The sequence below is a fragment of the Sceloporus occidentalis genome, unplaced genomic scaffold, assembly GCF_023333645.1.
Source record: "Sceloporus occidentalis isolate IW3139 unplaced genomic scaffold, rSceOcc1.0.p SCAF_3, whole genome shotgun sequence".
Classification (NCBI taxonomy): domain Eukaryota; kingdom Metazoa; phylum Chordata; class Lepidosauria; order Squamata; family Phrynosomatidae; genus Sceloporus; species Sceloporus occidentalis.
In genome coordinates this window covers 75,202,775-75,227,590 of record NW_028316983.1, presented here as the reverse complement: position 1 = coordinate 75,227,590, position 24,816 = coordinate 75,202,775, and the positions used below count along the sequence as shown (strand labels likewise).

The window sequence follows — 24,816 nt, the reverse complement described above, 5'->3', positions numbered from 1 at the left end:
GGCCAATTTAAAAGGATGAGCAGTCTTCAATATGAACATTGCAAAACTATGTTGCTGCAGTCCTGCTACAGCTTCTGGAATATGACTTCCAAAGCTGATAACAGTGACTTCCCAGCAGATATGTAATTTTCTATTTCTCACAGATGTGTTAAAAAAAATTCTTGTTCCCATGTCTCTGGAAGAAAAAAGAAAAAGAAAGAGACTGAGTTGGCAAGGAAATAGGCCATTTTCATCAAGCACAATTCTTTCAGTCTTAGGCCCTAGGAGTGTTGGAACTCAGTTTGCAGCAACTGATGCAGTGAAGCAGTTAGAAGAGGGTATATTACTGATATATTAGAATGATTAGCCATTAACTATATCGATTAGGGCAAATATTATCTTTTGATGTGCGTCCAAATGTGACACTGCCCTGACCTGCAAATTATCGGGAAAGGATTGGCTTTCTCTATGAATGTCCAGATGTATAGCTCCTAGCTATATTGTGCAACCATTTCTTCTTTCCCTGCTTAGGTCCAAAACACACTGCAGAAATAATCCAGTTTGAGACCGCTTTAACTGCCCTGGCTCAGTGCTAGGGAATCCTAGAAACTAGCTTATTGTGGCACCAGAGCTCTCTGACAAAGGAGGCTAAATGCCTCACAAAACTACAGTTCCCAGAATTCCCAAGCATTGAGCCAGGGCAGTTAAAGTAGTCTCAAACTGGATTATTTTTGCAGTATGTTTTGGACCTTAGTCTCTCTCTCTCTCTCTCTCTCTCTCTCTCTGTGTGTGTGTGTGTGTGTGTGCGTGTGCGTGTGTGTGTATGTGTGTGTGCATATACATGTGTGTGCATGTGATAAGAAAAAAGATGGAAACATGTAGTGGGAAAACAATGGAGGGTAGAGCAGTGCATGGCATGGCGCCCTGGGGGCAGAGCCAGGGTGTGCAGCATAGAGACTCTCCGCTCCCTCAAGCTGGCCCAAAGTGCCGGTTTGTACAGGGCCAATGTCATCCAGATCAGACCATGGAAGCAAGTAGTTACAAATAACTAGTTGCTTCTAATTAATTTTTGGCTGTAACAGAGGCAAAACTAGAGGTAAGCTGTGATTGTAGCTTGACAAGCTTCACCCCTTTTTCAGAGTAACTGTACTATTTATTCAGTTACTTTTATAGTTGTAGGGATAGATTAAATAACTGGCATCTTGTTTGTAAGGTCACATGCTTTACACGTGATATTTGTCCTTTTTTGAACAGGGCACAGGGGAATATTCTTTAGCCTCTTTAGTTGGATGTATCCCATCCAACACCGTCCTGCAACAGGGGATAAGTCCTGGGAACAAGTTGCTGCTGTGAGGAAGGGAGAGAAAGAAGGAGGGAAGCAAGTAAGCAATATCCTAACTGACAGAGGTGGAATATTAGATGGTTAAGTGCCAGCTCCTGCCTCATGTGTTGTTTTGGGTCTTGAGACACTGATTAGATGGATGGGATGAAAATCAGCTTTATATCACAGGCCAGCAACTTATAGCATTCAGATTTGTCAAAGTAACTATTTTAGTTACTTTTCAAAAAATGGGCACATAAAAAGTTACATTTGAAAAATTGTATTTATAATAGTTATAATGGTTGTTGGGACTACAGGTTTTAAAGTGTAACTGATTGGTTTATTTTTTTAAGTAGCTTGCCGAGCTAGTAAAATTTCAAGTTTAGTAAAATTTCATGACCGAGCCAGAGCAACTGCATAGTAAAGATGTTATCTGGGCTCACCCCATTTTTTGTCTCAATTCAAGTAGATATGCCCTTTTGACGTTGAACTTAGTTGGCCCTTCATATACACAGATTTTTTATACACAGATTCAAGCATACACGATTTGAAAATGTTTTAAAAAAGTATGAATTTCAAATATCAAACCTTGATTTTCCATATTTTATAAGGTTCACCATTTTACTATGTCATTAAATTTAATGGGACTTGAGCATACACAGTTTTTGTTATACACGGGGGATCTTGGAACCAAACCCCAGCATATACCAAGGGTCCACTGTACTGTGAAGAGAAGGCAGAATGCTACTTACAGAGACACTCAGTTTCTCTGTCTACTAATGCTGGTTGCCAACCATGAAAGATAGATGAAAAGATGAATTTGAAAAAACCCCCAGCAACAACAGAAAAAACAGTGAGCTAAATTCGTTCGTTGCAGACTTAGCAGCTGACCTCACTGCAGAAATAATCCAACTTTACATCTGTTTAACTGCTATGAGTCAATGCTATGGTATTCTGGGAATTGTAGTCTTGCGAGGTATTTAGCCATCTTTGTCAGAGAGCTCTGGTGCAACAATAAAGTACAATTACCAGAATTCCATAGCATAAATAAATAATAAATGCATAAAACTTTTATTTATACCCTGCTTTTCTGCTACAAGGGCAATCAAAGCAGACTGAGCCATGACAGTTAAACAGATGTAAAACTGGATTATTTCTGCAGTGCGGATGCAACATTAGGCTGCAATCTTTATTTATTTATTTATTTATTTATTTATTTCAAGGATTTATATCCCTCCTTTCTCCTGCGATGGGATTCAAGGTGGGTAATCTGAAACACATTTACTAAGATGTAAGGCCCACTGGAATTTGTTTCAGAGTAAACATACATCAGGCTGTCCTGTTAGCCAACTATTTCTAGTAGTTTGGAGTGTTAGGGTTTTTATTTTGGTTTGCTTTTTTGCTTCTATTCAAAAGGCACTTCCTCAAAGCATACAAATATTTTTAGGTGGGGGTGGCTGGTGTGGGGGAAAAAGAACTATTGGGTTCTTCCCCCTATTATAAAGGGATAACTACTTTGACACTGCATGTTTCTACTTGTTTTCACAGCTGGCCTGCTTCATAAATGCTTGCTTGTGTCATCTTTCCTCTTCATCTCCTTTCAGAATTAATACCGTGTAACAATTTGCAGCTGTTCTTGTTCTATTCCCATTAAGTGCTAGTTTATACACACAGAGAGAGAGGTATTTATAGAACGAGTCCGTTAATGGCACCCGTGTCTTGTAGTATGTAAAGTTTCATTGTTTAAGTGCAATTGTTTTGAATCATTGTTCCTAGCTACAATTACTTTGTTGTGATTAATACCAAAGAATCCCATTAGCAAGCTTCATTGGAACTCATCAGAAAAGTCTTAGCTATGGGGGAGTGGGGGACTTTAACATTCTGTTCTATAATTTATTTGTTCTTACTGCCTCTCATTTATGATGTATGAATACACAACGTCTCATTATTCCCTTGTTGGTTCAAGTGATTTTTTCAAAACATCTGTCTCCTGGAAAGGAGGGTAGCCAGACTTTTCACAACTGAACCCCACTCTGTGCCAGTCTGTTGCCCTGCTCTCTGTATGAACAACACTTAGTGGTTGTAGGCAGACAATAGTTGCTGTCAGAGAAAGGTAAAATAGAGGCATTGTTGCTAAGATTCACTGGATTATCCTTATTCAAAGATTTTTCAGGTATTAGTATTACTTAAAGCTACTCCTTAGCAAAATCTGACCAGTGAAACAAAAATGTCATACCATCTTCAATTCCCTTCCCAGAGAGGTCAGACTGGTATAACATTCCTTGATATTTTTCTGAGGCAGTTGAAGACTTTTTTTTGTTTTAGCAGGCCTTTGAAGACTGATTGTTAAAAGGAAAAATGGCCTTGCATAATGTGCTGGATTTACTCTTTGTTGTTTCCTTTTACCAGTTTATACTTCTAATTTGTTTGATAGTTTAATTACATTTTTAACTTTAGTATTCGATGAATTTTTGGCTATATTTCTTTTAACTATTGCAAGCTGCCTTGAGTCCTGAACTGGGAAAAATACAGTATAAGAATACTGGCTGAGATTCTAGATCAGCTACTAAATAGTTAATATATCTAAATATAACTTTGGCCTGAAAAACATGGGCCAAAAGAAACGGCTTTTTGCTGATTGCGTATGCCCCCAAATCGGCCAGAAACTTGGACAGGAACAGGATTCAAAAATGACTTTGGTATACTGGCTAATGGGTCAAAACTAACAAAATGAATTTCATTAGAGATAAGTATAAGGTTCTGCATCTAGGCAGGGAAAAATGCATAGATATCAGATAGGTGACACCTGGTTAGAAAGCAGTACATGTGGAAAAGATCTAGGGATCTTGGTAGACTGTAAGAAGTTTATTACGCAGGGGAAATCCTATGCAAAAATGGGATTTAAAAGGTAGAAAAAAACCCACAAAAAGCGGTTTGATTTCACATATTTCATTGTTAAATTTGTGTTAACCCAAACAAAGTAAACAAAAGCCATTCCTTTTTACTTTTGGGATTTTCAGAAAGTAAAAAGGAGTGGCTTTTGTCTACTTTCCCTCCACTTTCTGTTTGGGTTAACATTAGGTTAACAATGATGTTGTGTGACGGGTTTTTTTCCAATTTAAAATCCTGTTTTTGCATGGGATTTTCCCCGTGTGATAAACTTCAAAGATAAACACGAGTCAACAGTGATGTTGAGGCCAAAAAAGCCATCAGTTTAGCTTGGAGAAGAGAAGACTGAGAAGTAACATGATAGCTATCTTTATATATCTGAAGGGATGTTGTGTAGAAGGTGGAGCCACTTATTTTCTGCTGCTCCAGCAGAACACAAACCAATTGACCCAAATTACAAAAAAGAAAAGAAAAGAGATGCTACATATACATTAGGAAGAACTTTTTTTAATTGCACGAGCTGTTTGTACAAATTAAAAGGTCAAAGGAGATGAGAAGAGACTGCTCATTCCCAATCCTTAGAATCCAGACATTTGGAGACCAGTTGACAGGGCTGACACAAGACATTTTGGTTCCTGAGGGGGGAAAGCAGATTGTGAGACTGCCATAGTCTTTCACAACCACACAACTGCAGCCGACAACTTTGCGGCGTTTTCCTTCTCTGTCGATCTTGCAGTGACCTACCCATTCACCCAGCTTCTTGTTGGCATCAACCTTTATCAGCTGTTCAGCACAAGGGCTTCAACCAGTTTGAAATACATGAGCTCATGAATGGTAGAAGCTGTTTGGTGGTAGACTGCTACTGAGGTGGTCTCTCCCTCTCTTGAAGTCTTTTAAGCAGAGGTTGGATGGACATATTTTAGGAGTGCTATAATTGTGCATTCTTGCATATAAGAGGGTTGGACTACATGACCCTTGTGATCCCTTCCAATTCTAAGGTTCTGTGATTCTAGAAAACATACAACATGTAAGGTGAGCCAATTGCATTTCGGCAACCTGTTGCTTTAATTAATCTTTCCTGAGCAGAATTGTAGTAGGTGGCTAGACAGCTTTCAAAAGTTCAAAAGGCCAGACAGTTTTCAAAAGTTAATATGAAAAGAGGATGTCTTGCTTATCAGGTTTCCACCATACATCCTGACTAGAGAAAGGTTGTGATCTTCATTCAGGTTACTACTAGAGGCAGTTCCTGTCTGCTAGCCTGATGCTGATAGTTCAGCTTCTTTTTGTAACATGTGGCAGAATTGGTTTTCAGATTTTAACAAGAACTAGCATAGAAAAACCTAGATTTATATATCATATCTCTCTCAGATTCTGTTATTTGACGAATTTTATTAAATGATTGGTTTTCCAGTGAGGAAGATGATAACATCCTCCTCTGGTGTGGTTGAGTGTTGTTCAGTTCTTTCATCTTTTTTTTTCTGTAGACGCCATTCAAGATGACATGAAGTTTATACTTAGCAACTGTATGAGCTTTTTAAAGGAAAATTAATGAAAAGTGGAGAGGGAATTGTCATAGGACTATAGGAGGTTTAACCTTTTCTTCCTTGCCTAACAACCCCAGCAGCTGTTTTTAACCCTGGGAGTGAAATTCCCATAGTATTTGTGAGTGCTTCCTTTCTGGGGCTGATAGGAGCAGCGGGTTTGTAGTGATTGGTTGTAAGGACAATGGGAAGGAAGGAAAAAGTTCCTGCCCTGTGATATGCTGTCCACATTAAATCTGCCACTGCCTGCCAGCCAGCTGTGATGCTATTTCCCCCCCTAGAACAGTAATGAGTTTGCTAAGAGCAACCACCAATTGTATAACCCAGCGAGGTCTGAACATGCATTTTCTCCTTCCAGATTTAAAATGTTCATTCCGGGATACTCCAGATCAATTCAGTCTTCATTTGGCAAAAATTAGTTTTTGAATTGGATATGGCTAATTGTTTACAGCAGGTAGATAAGCTAGTTACATGGACAAAAGTACCAAGAAAGGAACAGGCAGAGATCTACTTTATTTCCTCTTCCATAGGTAATTTTGAAGATATTATGTGGGTTCCATCAATTGTTAAATACTGGAACACACATTAGAATCAAATTGGCAGTAGCATGTCAAAAACCCAGCTGAGTCTATAGCAGTGTCACATATACCTGACTGGCTCTTGCTCAGCTGTAAACTCTAGAAACAGAGTTCTAATGAGGAACATGCACATCCAAATAGACACTATTTCAAGTATCTGAATCCAGTGGATAGCAGCATATGCACATGGCTGCATCTGTGCAAGCTAAAATTGGCTGGGAAACAAGATGGACTTGAGTGAGACATGGCTACAATAAGCTTAAATTTATTTTACAAATAGGGTTTCTGACTTTGAAAAGCCATATGTGGATGTATGAAATAAAATAAGGCATTTTAGCACATTAGGTTCAGTTTAACACTGATAATAAGCATTCATACTTACCACTTCTGATTCCACTGTTTTAAATTAGTACTGTTAGAAAATGAGCACTCCCAGCATGTCCCGTGGCACCACAGAATCCCAGAGCCAGCTTTTTCAAGGTTTATGCAGTTCTGTGATTTTTTTTTCTTACTGTGTCACATTCATACGAATACATATGCACATAAATGGGCACACATCCCAAAGTCAGAGAGCTATTAAGCTCCAGACACACATGAAGAACAGTACTTGCTAACTTCCTAGTCATTAGCACATCAGAGGCTGATGTGTTTTGTTCTACGGTTTTGGCTAGATATGTCCTCTTAATCCAGCCTCGTAGAACATATTGACTGATTTGCTAAGCTTGTCTTAAGACTCATGTAATCCATTAATGGGAAAGGGTACATTGGAGTTTTTTTTAATGCTGCTGCTTTTTTAAAAGTTTAAAAGCTTAAAAATAAAGTGTATAAGATCTCTTTATTATATCTGTGGCTATTCTTTTTGGCTGTACAGTGTAGCTACCAAGCACATGTGGTGGATCATTTACTCAGCTGTTTCATGCATTTCCCCCCACCTGCTGCAAAAAAGTTGCAGTTCAATAGAAATACTTCTGTATCTTTGGCCTGTTACAGACTGCCAAAATAAAGCTGCTTCGGGTCTCTTTGGAGGTATGCTATTTAAATGATGCATGGGTCCTAAGAGTCCGGAGGTCGCGCCAAAGCCACACTCCATTCCTAAGCACTGGAGTGCAGCTTTGGTGCAGCTTCCGGATTCTTAGGGTGCATGCATCATTTAAACAGCATACCTCCAAAGAGACCTGAAGCAGCTTTATTTTGGCAGTCTGTAACAGGCCCTAGTCTCTCGCCAGTTCTGTCATCAATAAATGTAGGATTCCACTCAAAGCTGAAGGAAACCTTGAGCTCCCTCTGCAGGTATAGTGCTGCCAAACTAAAAAGTGGGTTCTGTTGTATTATCATTATTTTACTAATTCATTTATATCCTGCCTTTCTCCCACTAAAGGAACCCAAGGCGATTTATGAAAATTCAAATACAGATTGAATCTCCTAAATCCAAAATACTCCAAAAATCTTTTTCCCCCATGGTTGTCAGAGGTACTGGCACCTTTGCTTTCCGATGGTTCAGTGTTCACAGACTTTGTTTCATGCACAAAGTTATTTAAACTATTGTATGAAATTCCTTTCATGCTATGTGTATAAGATGTACATGAAACATAAATGAGCTTTGTGTTTAGATTTTGGTCCCATCTCCCAGATTATAGCAAATGCAAGTATTCCAAAATAAAATAAAATCTGAAATCCAAAATGTTTCTGGTCCCAAGCACTTTGAATAAGAGACTCAACCTTACAAAGTTACAAAGTTACAAAGATAAACAAAAACATTAAAAAGTTGTTAGAAGGAAGTTACCCATAGAATTAGCTTTCTTTTAAGTAGAATCATTAAAAGACACAAGATAAAAATAAGTAAAACAATGCACCATTAAAACAGCACACCATTTAAACCCTTCTAATGAATTCCTGAAGATGTCAGAACAGGAAGGTTCTCATGTGCCAACAGGAAGACAGCAAGGATGGAGCCAGCCTATCCACCCCGGGTGCCTCTCTCTCTCTGTATGTTGTTTGCCTTCAAGTCACTTCTGACTTATGATGACCCTAAGGTGAACTGATCATGGGTTTTCTTGGCAGTTTCTTCAGAGGGGGTTTGTATTGCTGTCCTCTGAGGTTGAGAGAGTGTGACTTGCCCAAGGTCACACAGTGGGTTTACATGGCCAAGCTAGGATTCGAATCCTAGTTTCAAAAGTCATAGTTCAACACTCAAACCACTACACCATGCTGGTTCCTGCCACCCCAGGTAGGGAGTTCCAAAGTCTAGGAGCAGCCACCAGGAAGGCCCTCTCCCACGCGCCCACCAAATGTGCCGAGGAAGATGATGGGTCTGAAAGAAGGGGCTCTCCTGAAGATCTTAAAGCTCAATCTCATATAGACAGTTATAATCCTTCAAATAGCCTGACAGAAAACTCTCCTGACAGAAATGACAATTCAATTTTTGATCCTGTAAATTTTATCAAGCAAACTTTTACAGCATCAAAGAATTAACTGCAAAATCAAAAAATTGATGGAGGTCATAACTCTTGCAAAGCTTTGAAGAAAATCCAAGATTTAGTTCCTGGCATCTCCATTTACCTTTGAATGGTTGTGGTGAGAAAGGCTTCTGTGTGAGACCTTAGGAATTGCTACTCATCGGGAAGCTAGATGAGCTGGTGATCTGACACTGTATAAGGTAGTTTCACATGTTCCTAGTATTTCAGAAGGTAGTCCAGTGTGGCACAGTGGTTTGAGTCTTGGACTATGACTCTGGAGACCAGGGTTCAATTCTTCGCTTGGACATGAAGCCCACTGGGTGACCCTGAGCAAGTCACATGCTCTCAGCCTCAAGGGAAGGAAATGACAAATCTCTGAACAAATCATTCCAAGAAAACCCCATGATAGGTTCACCATAGGCTGGAAAATGACTTGAAGGCACACAACAGCAGCTCTAAAACTATCCAGCCCCATCTCTAACTCAGCTTCCTAGAAACGGATACTCTGCACAATTTCAACGGCCAGCACAGGGCTGGAAACCTATGGCCTTTCAGATGGTAGATTCTAGTTCCCATCAGTTCCATTAGGCTGTCCACTGGTAAAGAATGGTGGGAGTAGTAGTCCATCAGTGTCTGGAGAGGCCACAGTTCCCCAGCCATATGCTAATAGATAGCATTTATGATGTATCATTTCTCACTCCAACCATTCAAAGGTAAATGGAGGTGCCAGGAAATGAATCTAGGATTTTCTTCAAATCTCTGACAAAGAGTTATGACCTTCATCACTTTTTAAAATTTCACAATTAATTCTTTGTTCCCGTAAGAGTTTGTCTAATAAAATTTACAGCATCATAAATAAATAAATGTGTAACAGATGGATTGTTATGCACCAGCCTATTCTGAGACAATGGAAGGCAAAGATTTCTGCAGGTGGGCTGTTACTTGAAACAACAACTGAATCAGTAGTGGCACAAATTGATGCTTCCTGTCATGCTGGATGCTTAGAGGCTAAAGCTTTTAGCCCCCAAGCCCCAACTCTATTTTCATGGCTCTTGACCCTTCCAGAGTTACTGATCTGCCCTTTCTGGAACCAAAACATGCCTCCACGAGCAGAAATTTAAATAAGTTGCAAAGCATTCCTGCATTGCATAATAATAATATAATAATACCACCACCCATGTTTCAAAGCCAGAAGTGGACTTCTGGCCATTTTGTTTGGGGAGTGGGGTTTTGACAGTCCATGCAGCCCTCAGAAGGTTCCAAGGTAGAAAACTGACCTATATTGCAGTTGGTCTAATGCTTTCTTACCTCCATCTTGCAGGTGTTCCTTTCCCCAAGAATTTCCAGCAGGTCTGCACAAAAATCCTCACACGCCTCTTCAGGGTCTTTGTCCATGTCTATATCCATCATTTTGACAGCATCATCAGCATGGGTGCAGAAGCTCATGTCAACACCTGCTACAAGCACTTTTACTACTTCATCAGTGAGTTTAGTTTGGTCGACCAAAGGGAATTGGAGCCACTGGTAAGAACACAGATACTGTCATGTCCCCCTTTCCTTCTGAGCAGTAAGTTACCATTGGATGAAAGAACACTGGGAATGTTAAAATGCACATCTCCAACCAGTGCAACTTACTGCTCCCTATTTTCTTGTCTTTCTTTCTAAATTTGAGCTGCAGATGGCTCTGTGTTTTTTTCTTAGTTCCTCCACTCACAGATGGTGCAGGTGACAGCAAACTGTTGAAGGACAGAGCTGTGTATCCAGCTCTTTACTAGCTTGCATCATTCAGGTGTAGTGGAGGAGCTTTCTCATCACCAGTATTAAAGCAAGTTTCAACTTCCAGTCCAGTCAGCTTAAATAAAACCAACAATAGCAAGGGAGTGAGCACCATCTAGTTCTTCATTGTCTTGGAACAGCTGTGGGAGTTATGAATCAAAAAGAAAGCAGGCTCATTTGGGTAAAAAATGCTCACTTTTGAATCAGAAATGCTGAGTCAAGGGATACTAGGACAGGCAAACCAGCAGCCGGAACCTACATAGCAACAACCACCTTCTGAGGTCAGCATAAGGCAGTGGTTCCCAACCTGTGGGTCGGGACCCCTTTGGGGGTCGAATGACCCTTTCATGGGGGTCGCCTAAGACCACTGGAAAACACCTATTTAATTACAGTTTTGAAGTAGCAATGAAAATAATTTCATGGGTTTGGGTCACCACAACATGAGGAACTGTATTAAAGGGTCGTGGCATTAGGAAGGTTGGGAACCACTGGCATAAGGTATCTCTTTTGCCTTAAAGTCATTTCTGACTCATGGTGACCCTAAGACAACTTTATCAAAAGATTTTCTTGGCAGTATTTCTGCAGAGAAGATTTGCACTTGCCTTCCTCTGAAGCTGAAAGCGTGTGACTTGCCCAAAAAACCCAGTAGGTTTTCCTGGCCAAGCAGAGATTCGAACCCTGGTCTCCAGAGTCATGGCCCAATGCTCAACGCAAACCACATTCACTCCCTAAGGTATCTCTACATCCAAATTTATCTGAGCTCTAAAGATAGATTTTTTTTCTTTTTTAATTCCAGTATTACCTACCCCAACAATGGACTTTTTCACACGTGGACCTATGTGCGTCCATCCCAAAAATGGTTATAGTGGTGGCATCCCAGGAAAGCAAGCCCATTTGCTAATGGTTATCACACACAAGAGCACAACAGTGGGTTAAAGACACATTACTTAGGGTCAGATTCGAATTTGGCTATCAAATGGGTGAGGATAAACTCCCATTACTCACTTAGAAATACACTTAGAAATACCTTTTCTGTTCATGCTCCAAATTGCCATTTCCACAAGTGCTCCCCATATGCCCAGGGAGGGAGGGGAAACTAGGGGGGGGGAGTCCTCTTTGCCCCCAAAGTCCCAGAAACTGTGTCAGAGGAAGGCAGAATGAGGCTTCCCTTTTCAAACTCTGTAAAACCACAAAGACATACACACACACAAGAGAGAGAGAGAAAAAAGAGGGGGCTGGGTCCATAGGCCTGCCTTATTTCACAGAGGGCTCATACTCCCCAATGCCCTACTTTTCCAGGTCATGTCCTCCATTTCTCCCTCCTGTCCAGGAGGACTTCCAAAACGCCCTCTCTCTGCCTTCTCCCACCAGCTGATTAGAGCCTGCAAAGAGGGGGAAAAGCAGCTGAGCAAGGCTAAAGAGTGGAGTGAGTGTGTGTGGGTATCCCTTTAAGGGAAAAGAGCATTCTCCCTCTCTGGCACAGCAAGGCACCCTGGGAAACGAAGGCATCTGGAGGCTTGCATTTTCAGATGGCTGGCATTATGCAAAGAGAGTGAATTCACAAGCAAAATTGATATGCAAATCCGGTAGTTTTTTGATTTTGCTCATTTCTTGATTCACCTCCCATTCTCCCTGGATTCTGTCCTGACTGAGTGCAGCATGTGAAAAAGTCCAATATCTAGGGGTAGCCATGTTGGCAATATAGCAAATCCAATAACATCCAAACAATGATACCTTTTATTGGGACAACCAAAATTCACAGTTACATGTTGCAAGCTTTCAAAGTCACACTGGCCCGTTACAAACGGGCATAAAGTACAGACTGGGTCCGTACTAGGGTTAGAAAGGGGTGTCACTTCCGGACGCCCCTAACCCTAATACGGACCGAGTCCGTACAAAATGGCGGCGCCTGTTCCACACAGGGGGGCCGCCATCTTTACATAGTGGATGCACTGCATCCGCACATCGTACAGCACATATGACACTGTGAGTGCGCCATTGGCGCCTTGCGGCGTCATATCCGCGCTGCGGAAAGAAGCGCCATTTTTGCGCTTATTTGCAGCGTGGAGGAGCCTCACGGTTTGGACACTGGGGCTCCTCTGCGCTGCAAATGGCGGCGGCGGCAGACCGCCCCTTCTGGGCGGTTTGTAACACACCACTGGCTTCTTCATCAGGCAAACAGGAGATAAAAAACTGAAGATGTTAGTCATATATATGCATTTTCTGTCTCTGGTCTTAATTCAGATGGTAGGGAGGGCTATCTGCAGGCTGGCACCTCCCTCTTTGGCCACATGGTCACTGGGAGATTATCATATGTCAAGGAAATTTAATGTCCATTTGCACCTCAAATAAGATGCTTCCTTTGGAATCCAACATGTCTCCTTCCTTTGTGAAGCCACAGGCCCTATGCAAAAATGCTGTACCACTTCAGCACTATAAGTATAAAAGAAGTGAGTGGGGAGGAGTAAATGCAGAAAACACACTAGCAAGAGTCACACCCTCATTCAACACGTCGTCATAGGATTGCCAAAAGTACAGGGTGAACTAAGACAGTAGATACAGATATTGGTAGCCACGCCTGCCTTTATCAGAAACTCTTTAGACAGAAGCAAAACTCACCCCTCCCGGCCTCTGCCCTGGGTTTAAAAAGTCATGATTAGTCCCAGATATTCACAAGAAATAGACTAGAACAGGAAATATGCTGCATGCATATTTTAAAAAGTCTTGATAAGTACAGGAACAACTTCAGCCAAATACGGAGGCTTTTGGCCGGTCTGGAGGAGCCCTTTTTTGAGAGAAAGTGCAGTTTTTGCATTCATAAGAAGAGCTCTGTTTCAGCTACCCCACCTAAGGCAATGAAAGCTCAGGAAGCCAAAGCAGTGAGGAGAATAAAATCTATAATAATCTACTTCCATCCTCCTGCTGCTCTCAAAATTGGAGGACATTTCTCCATGAATGTGTTTATACAAATAAGGCAATGGCTCCCAATTAGTGTCAATAGCTGGCTGCACTTCTGAGTGTTTTTGTCCTCCCCTCATATTTTTCAATCAAGTGGCATCAGATACCTCAATAAGAAAATATATATTCACTTAATTTCTAGCATTAGGTTATTACAGAATAATAATAATAATAATAATAATAATAATAATAATTTGTTTTATTTATATACCGCTATTCCAAAGATCATAGCGGTGAACATCAAGTAAGCTAATTAGCAAGTAAGCTATGTACAACTCATTCCTGTTCCTTCCTCTCATACCACTTTGTGCCAGGCAGTATGGTTCACATGTCACTCAGGCCACAAAGGACTGTGATTTAGGGGTGGGGGTAGGAAATCCAGCCCCCACCTAGATAGGACTCTCCACTCCTAGTTTAAGACATCCACTGTGAAATGGAGAATTGGAAGAGGCAAACTACAGCAATGAAACTCACTGTCTTTCTATCATGAGTCCTGGTAATATCATAGTGCCTGCCTAGAAGCATGGACACTGAAGTGCCCTCAGCTAATATTAGCTAAGGGTCTTGGCTGATTGCCAAGTTAAGATAAAAATATTCCAAAGTGGAGCTAGGTCTTAGTAGAGGTTTCTGGTATCGGGTAGGAGTCCCATCCCATTCTAGGGGATCACATCTTTTTATCTGAAATAATTGCCAGCCTCTCATTTGGATCCCTCCTTTCCATAGCAGCACGTATTGGAAGAACAGGCAGAGAAACTCATCCTTTCTTTAACCAGTCTCGCTGATGGTAAAAGAGAAACTTAAAGGCTGCAGTTCTGTAGGGTGGCTTCAGTTCATGTGCAGCTTCTCTTATCTCTGTATAAGAAGCTGCACCTGATAAAAAAGCTGCTGGATTTCCATGCAACCAGGAAGATAGGTGAGGCAAGCAGAGCTTGGGAAATGTGTATGTCAGTGTGTAAGATTAACTCCATTTCTGCAGTGCCTTCTAGTCAGGACCCAAAGCATTCTACCAGAAAGAAACATAAATAATAGTTTTCCTCCTTTGTAGGAAAAATATAACCAGATGGAGCAGAGCAGTTACAATAATGGGAATTATTCAACCACCACCCCACCATGTTACAGGTGGGAAAATAGACTCAAACCAGCCAAGTGTGTTTATTTCATATCTAACAAGAGAGTAGGGCATAGGAACCCTCAACAATTTATCTAGTGCACCTGCTGGTATGTATTCTACAGTGCTCATATATTTGCAAAAGCACTTGATTTGCATAGATTCTCCAGTTCCAGGGGATAAAACACCTCCACTTGCAAGGAATATTCTATTGAAGCTTTTTAGATTTATTCTTATTACATTTGGCTCTGGATGGCTTCTCTCTTTATTATTTATATTAATTGAAATGATTGGCTGTGTTTTTTCTCTCTGACTTTAAACACACCTCTCTTAAGAAAACAATAATCCATTTTATTGGCACAAATCATTGTTGTAATCAATCCACATCCACAAAATCTTGGATTATTTCTGTGAAAAATGGGAAATATCCCCAACTATGCTCTGGAGAGAGTTTTCAGCAGAGTGAATATAGGCTGACAGAGAGGTGTCACTATTGTGTCAAGGGAGAAAACAGCCTGAAAAAAATAAAATAAAGTGATGTAGAAGTCCTGCCCAAAATGTATTATAAGAAGTGAAGACAAGGAGTGGAAGCAGAAAGAGCGAGAAGGAAGGCTGAGCCCTTTAACATAAGCATGAGATGTGATGAGAAGTGGCAGCAATTTCACTGAAGCTTCCATATCTAAATGTCTTCACAATCCAATAATTTTAGCCAAGATTCTGGGAGTTGAAGTCTAAAACACCAGGAAGACCAAAGATTTGAGAATCACTACCCTAAGTATCCTAAACAAAGGCATCAAACCCTGTTTGATCTTGAAGCTAAACAGGGTCAGTCCTGGTTAGTACATGGAAGGGAGACCATTAAAGAACACCAGGTGCTGTAGTCTATTTCAGAGGAAAGAACTGGGAAAATTACCTCTGAGTATTTCTTGCCTAAGAAAACCCTGTGAAATTAATGGGGTTGCCATTAGATGACAAGTCACTTGAAGAATACACACATCCTGCATGTCTTCTTCATATTGTAATTATCAGATGAAAAATCTCATTGATCAGGCTTCTCTCTCCATACTTTCTTATCATGAACAGGCTTTCTCTTCATGATGGAAGTTCCCTCCTGTATTCCAAGAACCATAAAACACAGGCTATGCATAACATTTTATATGCAAACACTATTTGCTGTTCTCTCCTTATTGCTATAATTTAATAGGGTGTTAGTTTGATTTTTTCCTCTTGTGTATGCTTATTGTTACTGTCAGACCTTTTCTTTTCTGTTTTCTTTTTTGTGATATTAAAAGAAAACAATGAAGAAGTAGAAATTGGATTTTTAGAATGAACACAAATCTTTGTGGAATTCAGCATCTTTTGACCTTTTTGATTATCACCTTGGCAACTCAAGAAAGGTTTTGATGATTTGTCCTAGTTTTGTTGCCCATGTCTCACTTCAGCATCTGGTTTCTTTCAAGCCTGAGTGCTTTAGGCTGGTTTAAGCTGAAATCTTTTGAGACAAGTATTGTAACATGAAATAACGGAACCTATTGTAAAATCAATGAACTGGAATTTATTTTTTATGTTTAAACCACATATTTTTCATTGTACTAGGATAAATTTTCCACAGTGATACCACTATAAACTGATACATTCAGTGACAATTTGAAAGCATCTACTAGATGAAATTGATTTTAACTATATTGGAAGCATGAGAGTCAGATAGTCTCTGGTTCAAAACTCACTTCAACCATGAAATTATTTAGGTGGCTAGAATTTCATTACTTAGCCATGCCATCTGCAATATGTGGATAAGGAAGACTCCTTTCAAAAGATGAGAACCTTTGGATTTAAACAGGCATATCCTGTAGGATGGCTGTACTAACTGCTAACAGCTGAACATTTCTGTTCAGTCTGAACACTTAAAAAGACTTCAAATACAAAATATTATGTGTTATATGCATGATGAAGTAAAAACACATTGAAGAAAATCATACTGAAATTAGAGAAAAGGATACTGGAGCAGGCAAAGTTTGTATGTCTCTCTTCCCCCCCCCCCCCCTTTCAGTACAGTATATAAGGCCAGTTTGTGTAGGAAATCTAATGTCTAATGGACATTATTCTGAAAAGTCTGTCCACCCCCCCCCCCCAAAAAAAAAAACCTGTGTAGCACAGGTCAATAATATTAAAATTCTCAGCAATGACTTTTTAAATATTTATAAGATACCGAGATAAAACTGCAATAAAACCCAAAATTTACTATTTCTCAAAAGGCCCTGAGTTTTATAGTACTGGATATTTTTAATGTAACCGTTGTCCAGGGGCACATCCTAGCAATTAGTAATGACTATGAACATGCAACAAATTATGTAATATTGACTTCAGCCTTTATTAGAGTTTCACATGGCATTCCTTTTTTAAAAAATGAGTTTCTAGTCCTTGTATTTACATAGAGGTTATATCTGAAATCATGGCAACAGTTTCTGTTGGTGGCCTAGAAAGAATAGAATTCCTCAATATTTAATAACAAAGTTCAGTGGAACAAATGTCCTAATAGGAAAGCAGAGCTATTCAGCAAACTCAGATCCTATTTACTGATAATGGTGGCCAACATGTAATGAACGTTTTGTCAATGATTCTAACTACAGACTTGAAATTTAAGTCTTGAATTTCATCAGTTACAGGATGTATGATGGCTGTTTCGAGGAGTGGGGGGGGGGGGGCAGATTTGTGCCCAGGCAATGTCCAACATCCCATTGTGACGTAGCCTGGCAAACCCAAAGCATAAAGAAGTATCAGATACCTCCTTACATTACATGTTGGGAAAAATCTTTACACTAACATGACCTCTGCTTAGGCCAGTGGTAGACACCAAGAGGGGTCCATTCACAGTCTACTGTTCAAGTTTCAAAAATATGTATCTGAAAGATTACAAGGGGTATTAAAGTGTTCTGTGCCATTAGGTATATCCCTACAGAATACAGTAAACAAGTGCTATTCAAAGGGGTGGTCTTTAGACTAGTGGCACTCTGCAAGCCATTGGCTACTGTTCAATAGCTAGTTTTCAGGGAAGAAAGAAAACAGTTGTAGCCCATGGGCACAAATATGGTGCTGATCACCAGCATCTTAGGGGGCAAATACTCCCGCCGTTTCACAGCGTCAGATACTTTGAGAAGTGCTGCAGTAAACAACAACGATCTAAAATAGCCCTTAAAAAGATTGAGAGAAGGGATGCAACACATTGTTTTGTAAGCTTTTATTGACTGCAAGGTGTTATTAAATAAATCTGATATAACTGTTGTGAAAGCTTTATTTTAATGTAGCATAATAAGGGGATACAGCCGCCATTAAATATTAGGAAGATGTTTTCACTTTTCTATTTAATAGAGGCAGTAATTGAAGTAATATGAATTAGATATCCACGATTATAACAAAAATGTCTCTGGATCCCCTACTTATTGTGCATCTTTGATTGACTGCATAAGTGGCAGGCCACTCTATAATTGTTAATATTAAAAGATCCCAACCTATGCGAGAATCAAGGTATTTGAAGCAGAACTTTGAATCATAAGGATTGTTTTCTTTAATGTTAAGCTGGCCTAGACACTATCTAAGTAAAATTAAATTTATTTATTTATTCATTCATTCTTGCAGAAGGAAATGACAGACAGGATATGCCACTAAGATTCATTCAGCGGAGCATTTGTAATAACAAATTGTTCCATGATGGACAAGATGATGATCTAATGGCTTGCCACAAGGAATGCAGGAGATTCCTGTTGACGAGAACTGATATATGTGGAAATCGTTCATGTGGATTCCTTTCTTTTCCAGTTCATCACCCTGTTTTAATTTCAAACTCCTATTCAGTTCAGTTTCCTGTCAGCCTGCAAGAATCAACAGCTCTCCATAGATCAACATATGCAGCCTCATTTGTTGAAAATAGAATATGTGCATTCCAGTAAAGTGTCAGCAGTGAAAATGGCTTCAAGTTACTCAAGATAGTGAGCCAAGCCATATACTACTGTAAAGAAAACAAACCTCAGACTCCACAGAAACTGATAGCAATGTTGGGAAGGTAATCATAGAACAACCATTAGGATGCATTTATGGTCTGCAAAGCAAGCGGCTTTCTTGCTTGCTTTAATTCTGCCATAATTTTAAATTAGATTTAAACAATCTCCTGTCTGTTCCAGTACTGTGCATCCCAGTGCTGGTGCTGTGTTCACTTAGTCTTAGTAGGTTTCTCTCAACCCAGTTAAGTCAAATGGAGGCACTGAGGGGTGAAACTCAGATTTTCTTCTTACAGTGTATGGTCTATTACTGAGCCATAGCCTCATTTCTGTAATTCTCAGTAATCTTTTCCTTACTAGCTCTTAAGAGCTACTCTCTCCTTTGAAGATGAAGTGTAGTAATTATTCTTCCTTTTAAAAAAGATTTTGATCTGAGCCATATACAATGACAAGTTTTATTAGTTTATTTAGTCAAGGTTTTACTCTTCCTATGTTAGTATTTATACCTTACGGTGTCCTGCTTTTTCTGTCTAGGAAGTTTAAATATTAAAATCGTACAGATTTGGGGACTGACAGCACTTATTTGTGACATGGACAAGACATACAAGGGGCTTCCAGATGAAGCACTTACCTGGTAATCTTCTTGCCTCAAAAACAGAGACTGGAATTGTGCTGGTGAACTATGCCAGCATAACTATGCCAGTGAAGATAGTGGCAGCAGAAGAGAAAGGGCAATGGATGCAGCAGCCATGATGGAAATGTGGCATTGGAAAATAGAGCCAGCAGATTTTGTTTGCTTTCCTTCACCACCACTGTACAACACTAGAAAAAGTGCAGCTGCTGGCAAAATGCAGGTTTTTAGCTGATATTACCAGGTGATGGTGGAGAATCCAGGTATCATTTTCTATTTGTAGCCCTTTTGGGTTTAACTCACCATTTTGATCAGTAATACTAGGAGTCCTCCATCTGGAAGTACTCATATTTTTCTCCCATGTAAGTAAGGAAAGAGGGTCGAGATCATGGTGAAAATAATTTCTAAAAATAGAAAAGACTTTGGTATTTTCACTTCTTGTTCTTTGATATTTTTCCTGTTTCCTGGATTTGTCTCAACAGCTTTGCTTTCTGAATAGCATCATTAATTATTTTTTTAAATGTTATTTTAGCAATTGGATGTACAATTGGACCAGGCATCAGAGGGAGAGAAGAATCCTGGACCTGATCCCTTCCCCCCCCTCACCATTCCCCTCTCCTTTTGTGTCATGTCTTTTTAGATTGTAAGCCTGAGGGCAGGGAACCATCTATTATCCCCTCTGTTGTAAGCCGCCCGGATTCCCAGTGATTGGAGTGATTGGGCGGCATATAAATAAATCCTTATTATTATTATTATTATTATTATTATTATTATTATTATTATTATTGTCCAGCTTACACTTGCAGCCCTAATTATCTATTACTGCAATTCAATACACACATACCTAGAAATAAGTACCATTGCACTCAGAATGAGTTACTTGAGGTGACCTGCTTAGGACTGTGTCCTCCCAGAGCAGATTAAAGGCAGGGAGTCTTTACAGTTTTCTATAAAGCTTCTGGTTTTCATATCTCATCCGTAAAGTACTGAAGATGGCTTTGTACAGAATGCAGTGGCAAAGTGAGTGATTCATGTATTCTTTTTTCATGCTTCCTGTGTGATATGAAAAAGAGAAATGTATACTTCTTCACAGTAAACCATACACATAATTAAAGGTGGGATAAAACATGTAACTCATTTTGCTAGAAGTGCAAAAAGAAAATGCTTGTTACGTTATCCTTTTGGTGTTGTTTCTAGTTTAACATCTGAAAATGCTGGGTACACTAGTCACATTATCCTACATTGCAGGAGGATCCCATATAATATTCTGAGAAGAGATAGTTCTGTGAGTTTTCATTTATAGGGAAAAAATATCATAATATATCATTAACCAATTCTGAATTTAAGCAGCCATTGGGGTTAACTGGGGAATTGGAAGAGCAGGAGAGGTGTAAAGTCTCCTACAGTTTTTGTCATCCAACAGTTCCTTGATTTAGCAGTTGATTAGATCTGTTCCTGCCAGTCAGCAAGCCTGGTAAATGGGTAGAGAAAAGGCACTGAGGGATAAAGTGAACTAATTAAATTAGAAATTGAGAAGCAGAGAAAGTCTCCAAAGATAGGTAAGCAGTTGTGTAACATTATGAGATACAAATCCCTTGCTATAATTATTAGTCTAGCATCTTGCACATTCTTCTTACATGGCAGCCTTGTATTTTTATTTTATTTTATTTTGCAGCATGATGTACTTCTGAGTGTTTCTGAATGAGGACCAATCCTGATTCATTACAAACAAGTTAGATTACATGATTCATTATAAACAAGTTACATTACATGGCTTCCTGTCCCCCACCTCTTCCTACATTTCTGTCTGTTTATCAATGGCTGTGGAAGAAAACTGAATAGCTTTTTTAGCAAATGCAGCAGTTCCTTCCCTTTAGTGCAGACCTGCCTCTCCATGAAGACAATTGAGATCATCTTTATTTCCAAATTCGTCCTTCTAAATTGCATCCAACTACTGAAGGACTATTGATTGGAAGCCATTTTCCTTCTCACTGTCTCTGTCTTCCTGCTGAGACTTTACAAGACGCTGATGTGCTTCAATCATTTTGCTTGCGCCATTTATCTCCACCTACAGATATCATGGTGCCATTAACTCCAATCTGCACTCTTGACAGGGGTCCTTTGATGGGAGTGTATGATAAGAAAAAGTTGACACAATGAGTAAATAAGCTTCTCTCTTAGCAACTGCTTTGCTTTATTACTTCCTAACTTCTACATTCTTTATCTAAAGCTCAAAGACCAAATAATCCATACATAAAAATTTATTAAACCTGTACTGCACCATTTTTCTTTAAGCAAGAATCCAAAGTGGAGTGTTTTCACGACATTTTAGAACTCGCTAAGTATGCCTAAAGGGACCAGGTCGATCTTGGATGCTAAGCAGGGTCAGCCCTGATCAGTACTTGGATGGGAGACTGCCAATAAATACGAAGGGCTGTATGCTATATTTCAGAGCACGGAACTGACATAGTCACAGCTGAATATTCCTTGCCTAAGAAAACCCTATGAAATTCATGGGGCCACTATAGGACAACAGGCGACTCGAGGGCACATACATACACACAAAGAGAAGATAACAATAAACATTAATCAAAATATCAAACATTTTTATCACTTCCTTGTTTTGGAAAGGAGAGGGCAATTTGCAGCCTGCCAGATCTTGCTGGTCTGAGTATGAAAGAGATTGTGCATAATTCTTCTACTGAAATCATGATGCAATTTTTTTAAAAAAAATATAACAAACTGCTTCATATACACATGTGTGTAATACACACTTTATTTTTCAATTTGGCTACGAAACAAACCTTGGTTTAAATGGTAGAATGCACATATACTGTGTTCAGATCATGTCAGTTTAAATTGTTGGGTTCATATACACGTGTGCTAATATACACATTCTTTTTTTCAGCCTGGACACAAAACAAACCTTGATTTAAATGGTGGAATGCATATTATACTGTGTTTAGAACATGTCAGTTGAAATGGTTGGATTTTCTACAAGCCCTACCCCACACAAAAAAGCAAAACAAAAATAGAAGCAATATTAAGGATAGTCCCTTCTGGCCCCACTCCCCAAAGAAAAATATTTAGATTAGGGGCAATCCATACAGGGCTATAAATGCAACCCTGGTCCTAACTCTGCAATCAAACCCTTACTTCTTGCTCTCACGGGTTAAATGTGGAATAAAGAGGATCTCCTGATTTTTTCACCTGTAACCAGTGGTGGGTGTTGTTGTTTACGTGTTGTCTGCGCCCCTGTCTAGTCTCAGCATTGATCCTGCACCAGAGGGTAGGCAGAGCTGTGTATTGATGCTTATGTGATTTTTTTTTCATGGGAACTGCCATTCCCTCCCCCCTTCCCCATTTTCCAACTTGAGAGTATGTGCACATATGCTCCACATATGCATAGTGTTTGCCTCAGATTGGTGTGTGTGGGAGGGGATGAAGGTTGCATGTTTCACAGCAATGACAAATGGCAGAGGCAGGTACAAAAATGCTGCTGTTTTGGGGCAGTCTGGGGGGGGCTGGGGCCTGGTTGGCTTGGGGGAGATACTTTGTGATAGTTGCTGATTCTATGGAAACATTCTATGAAGACCCAGAGGTCTTCACCACAACCACTTTCCACATCCAGTGTTTGAGGTATAAGTGAAGGTCAGGGGATCTCAGTAGGATCCTTCACACTGTTTGGCCCTGGAAGAAAAGCCAGACTCTCTCCCCTTCCCTTCCCTTTCTCAACAAAGTGAAGGGGATGCTGGAGAGAGTGTTGTGGTGCTGGGGAAGAGTGCTGAGGATACTGTGGACAGCCAAAAACAAACAAAAGGGTCCTTGAACAGATCAAACCTGAACTATCCTTGGAAGCTAAGCTGATCAAGTTGAGGCTCCTGTACTTGAGCCACGTCAGGAGAAAGTACGACTCATTAGAAAAGATGTTACTGGGAAAGGTGAGGGGATGTAGAAAAGGATGCAGAAAGAGAGGAAGACCACTAGCTACGTAGATGGATAGACTTAAGAGATTGTCGCACACAGAAAAACTAGCAGGAGAGACAAAGTATCTAAAGACAAAAATAGGTCTTATTGCATTTACCCATGCTTAGGCTGTAGGCAGCCCATATGCACCGGTGAGCCTATCTATACCTGGACTTCTCCCACTACTTTTTCAAGAATGGGAGAAGTCCAGGTTGTAGATGGGCTCCCCGGGTGGATATGGGCTTCCTACAGCCTGGGCATGGGTAAATGCGAGAAGACACATTTTTCTCTCTTAAATCCTGTATCTCTCCCGCCATTTTTTGTGTGTGCGATAATCTCCTCTAATAAGGAGTTCATAGGTATGAATTTACAATATCTAAGCAGAGCAGTGGATGATAGGGAGTCTTGAAGATGTCTCATATACAGAGTTGCCTTGAGTTGGGATCAACTCAGGTGGTTAACAACAAACAACAAAATCCAACTGAAGTCAATGGAAAATAGACTTCAGAATGGTTACATGTGGTGCTAGAGTGTGTGTAAAGAAGAGATAATGCAGAGGGTGTGGGCAAATAAGGTGGTATATAAGATACAAATGAATATGTAACAAATGAAGGATGTGACAGATATTTGAATCTTGAATAAAAATATTTCTAGGAAAAGTGCACATGCACACATGTGAGATTTTTTTTTTTAAAAAAAATAATTCCCAGGGATTGTAGCTCGTCTTGATCTGTGTAGCCAAGACAACACTGGATTTCCTGCTAATGAGAGACTCATGCACCCTGCTAGCACACACCCTTGCTCTGATTTTTCACTTGATTGTAGCTTGCAAGACCAGTTCAGAATCAGACTAAATACACTAGTGTGACATGCCAGAGGCTGACTTAGGTCAACAATAAACTAAGCAGATTCCAGATTTAGTTTTGGTGAATCTGCAAAGAAAGAGTAATAAATGAGCTACGGTGATTTTTGTGCATCCTTCTTACGTACATTTAGCACACTGAGAGTTTGAGACCAAAGATGCATGCACATCCATAGTCTGTTTATGCAGCTGGGATTTCTGTATATTCCTGGTTCAGGAAATTTGCAGTGATGCCTTCTGGCATTCTTGTACTCCATAATAAGGACATTGTGACACTTTTCAACAATCAGTGATAGGATACTTTCTTTCCTGCTCCCCTCTCTCCCATGTGCTCTTTGTGTTGGGAAATAGTTCATGGGAAGGATGAGGTTGTGACATTGATGCCTTGAGACAGTGGTACTTTACAGACAGCTCGATGGCTGAATTAATCAGTCTATCCAAAGAATTAAAAGGCATATAAATAGTCAGAATAGAGTAGTTGCATTTCTACTGCTCTTCTCATCTGAATTATCTGAAAATAAATACACTGGGTATGATCCTGTGATCAGGAATACTAATACTAATATTACTAATAAAATTTATTTATATCCCACTCTTCTGAGTGTTTGAAATGGCTTACATTAAAATAAACCAATAAAATACAATAGCAATACAATATCATATAATAACATTATAACCCTACCCCTCTTTAACCCTCCCATCAGTAATAATAAAATATAATTAATATGATATAATACAACCATTAATAATTAAATA

General features: G+C 39.8%; 1 protein-coding gene across 3 annotated transcripts in view; it reads left to right on the top strand.

The window, feature by feature from the left end:
* The window catches only part of MOB3C (MOB kinase activator 3C), a 42,973-nt gene extending 22,986 nt beyond the window's left edge, over nt 1-19,987 (top strand). The window contains exons 3-4 of one of the 3 annotated variants that reach the window (XM_089518646.1): nt 10,086-10,288; nt 19,765-19,987. In XM_089518646.1, coding sequence (XP_089374772.1) covers nt 10,086-10,288; nt 19,765-19,872 — 311 coding nt within the window. In that variant the 3' untranslated portion in view covers nt 19,873-19,987. Of the gene's footprint in view, nt 1-10,085; nt 10,289-18,242 lie in introns of all 3 variants that reach the window. The other 2 variants (XM_089518648.1, XM_089518647.1) reach the window with 2 other exon arrangements.
* Nucleotides 19,988-24,816: the final 4,829 nt, after the last annotated feature.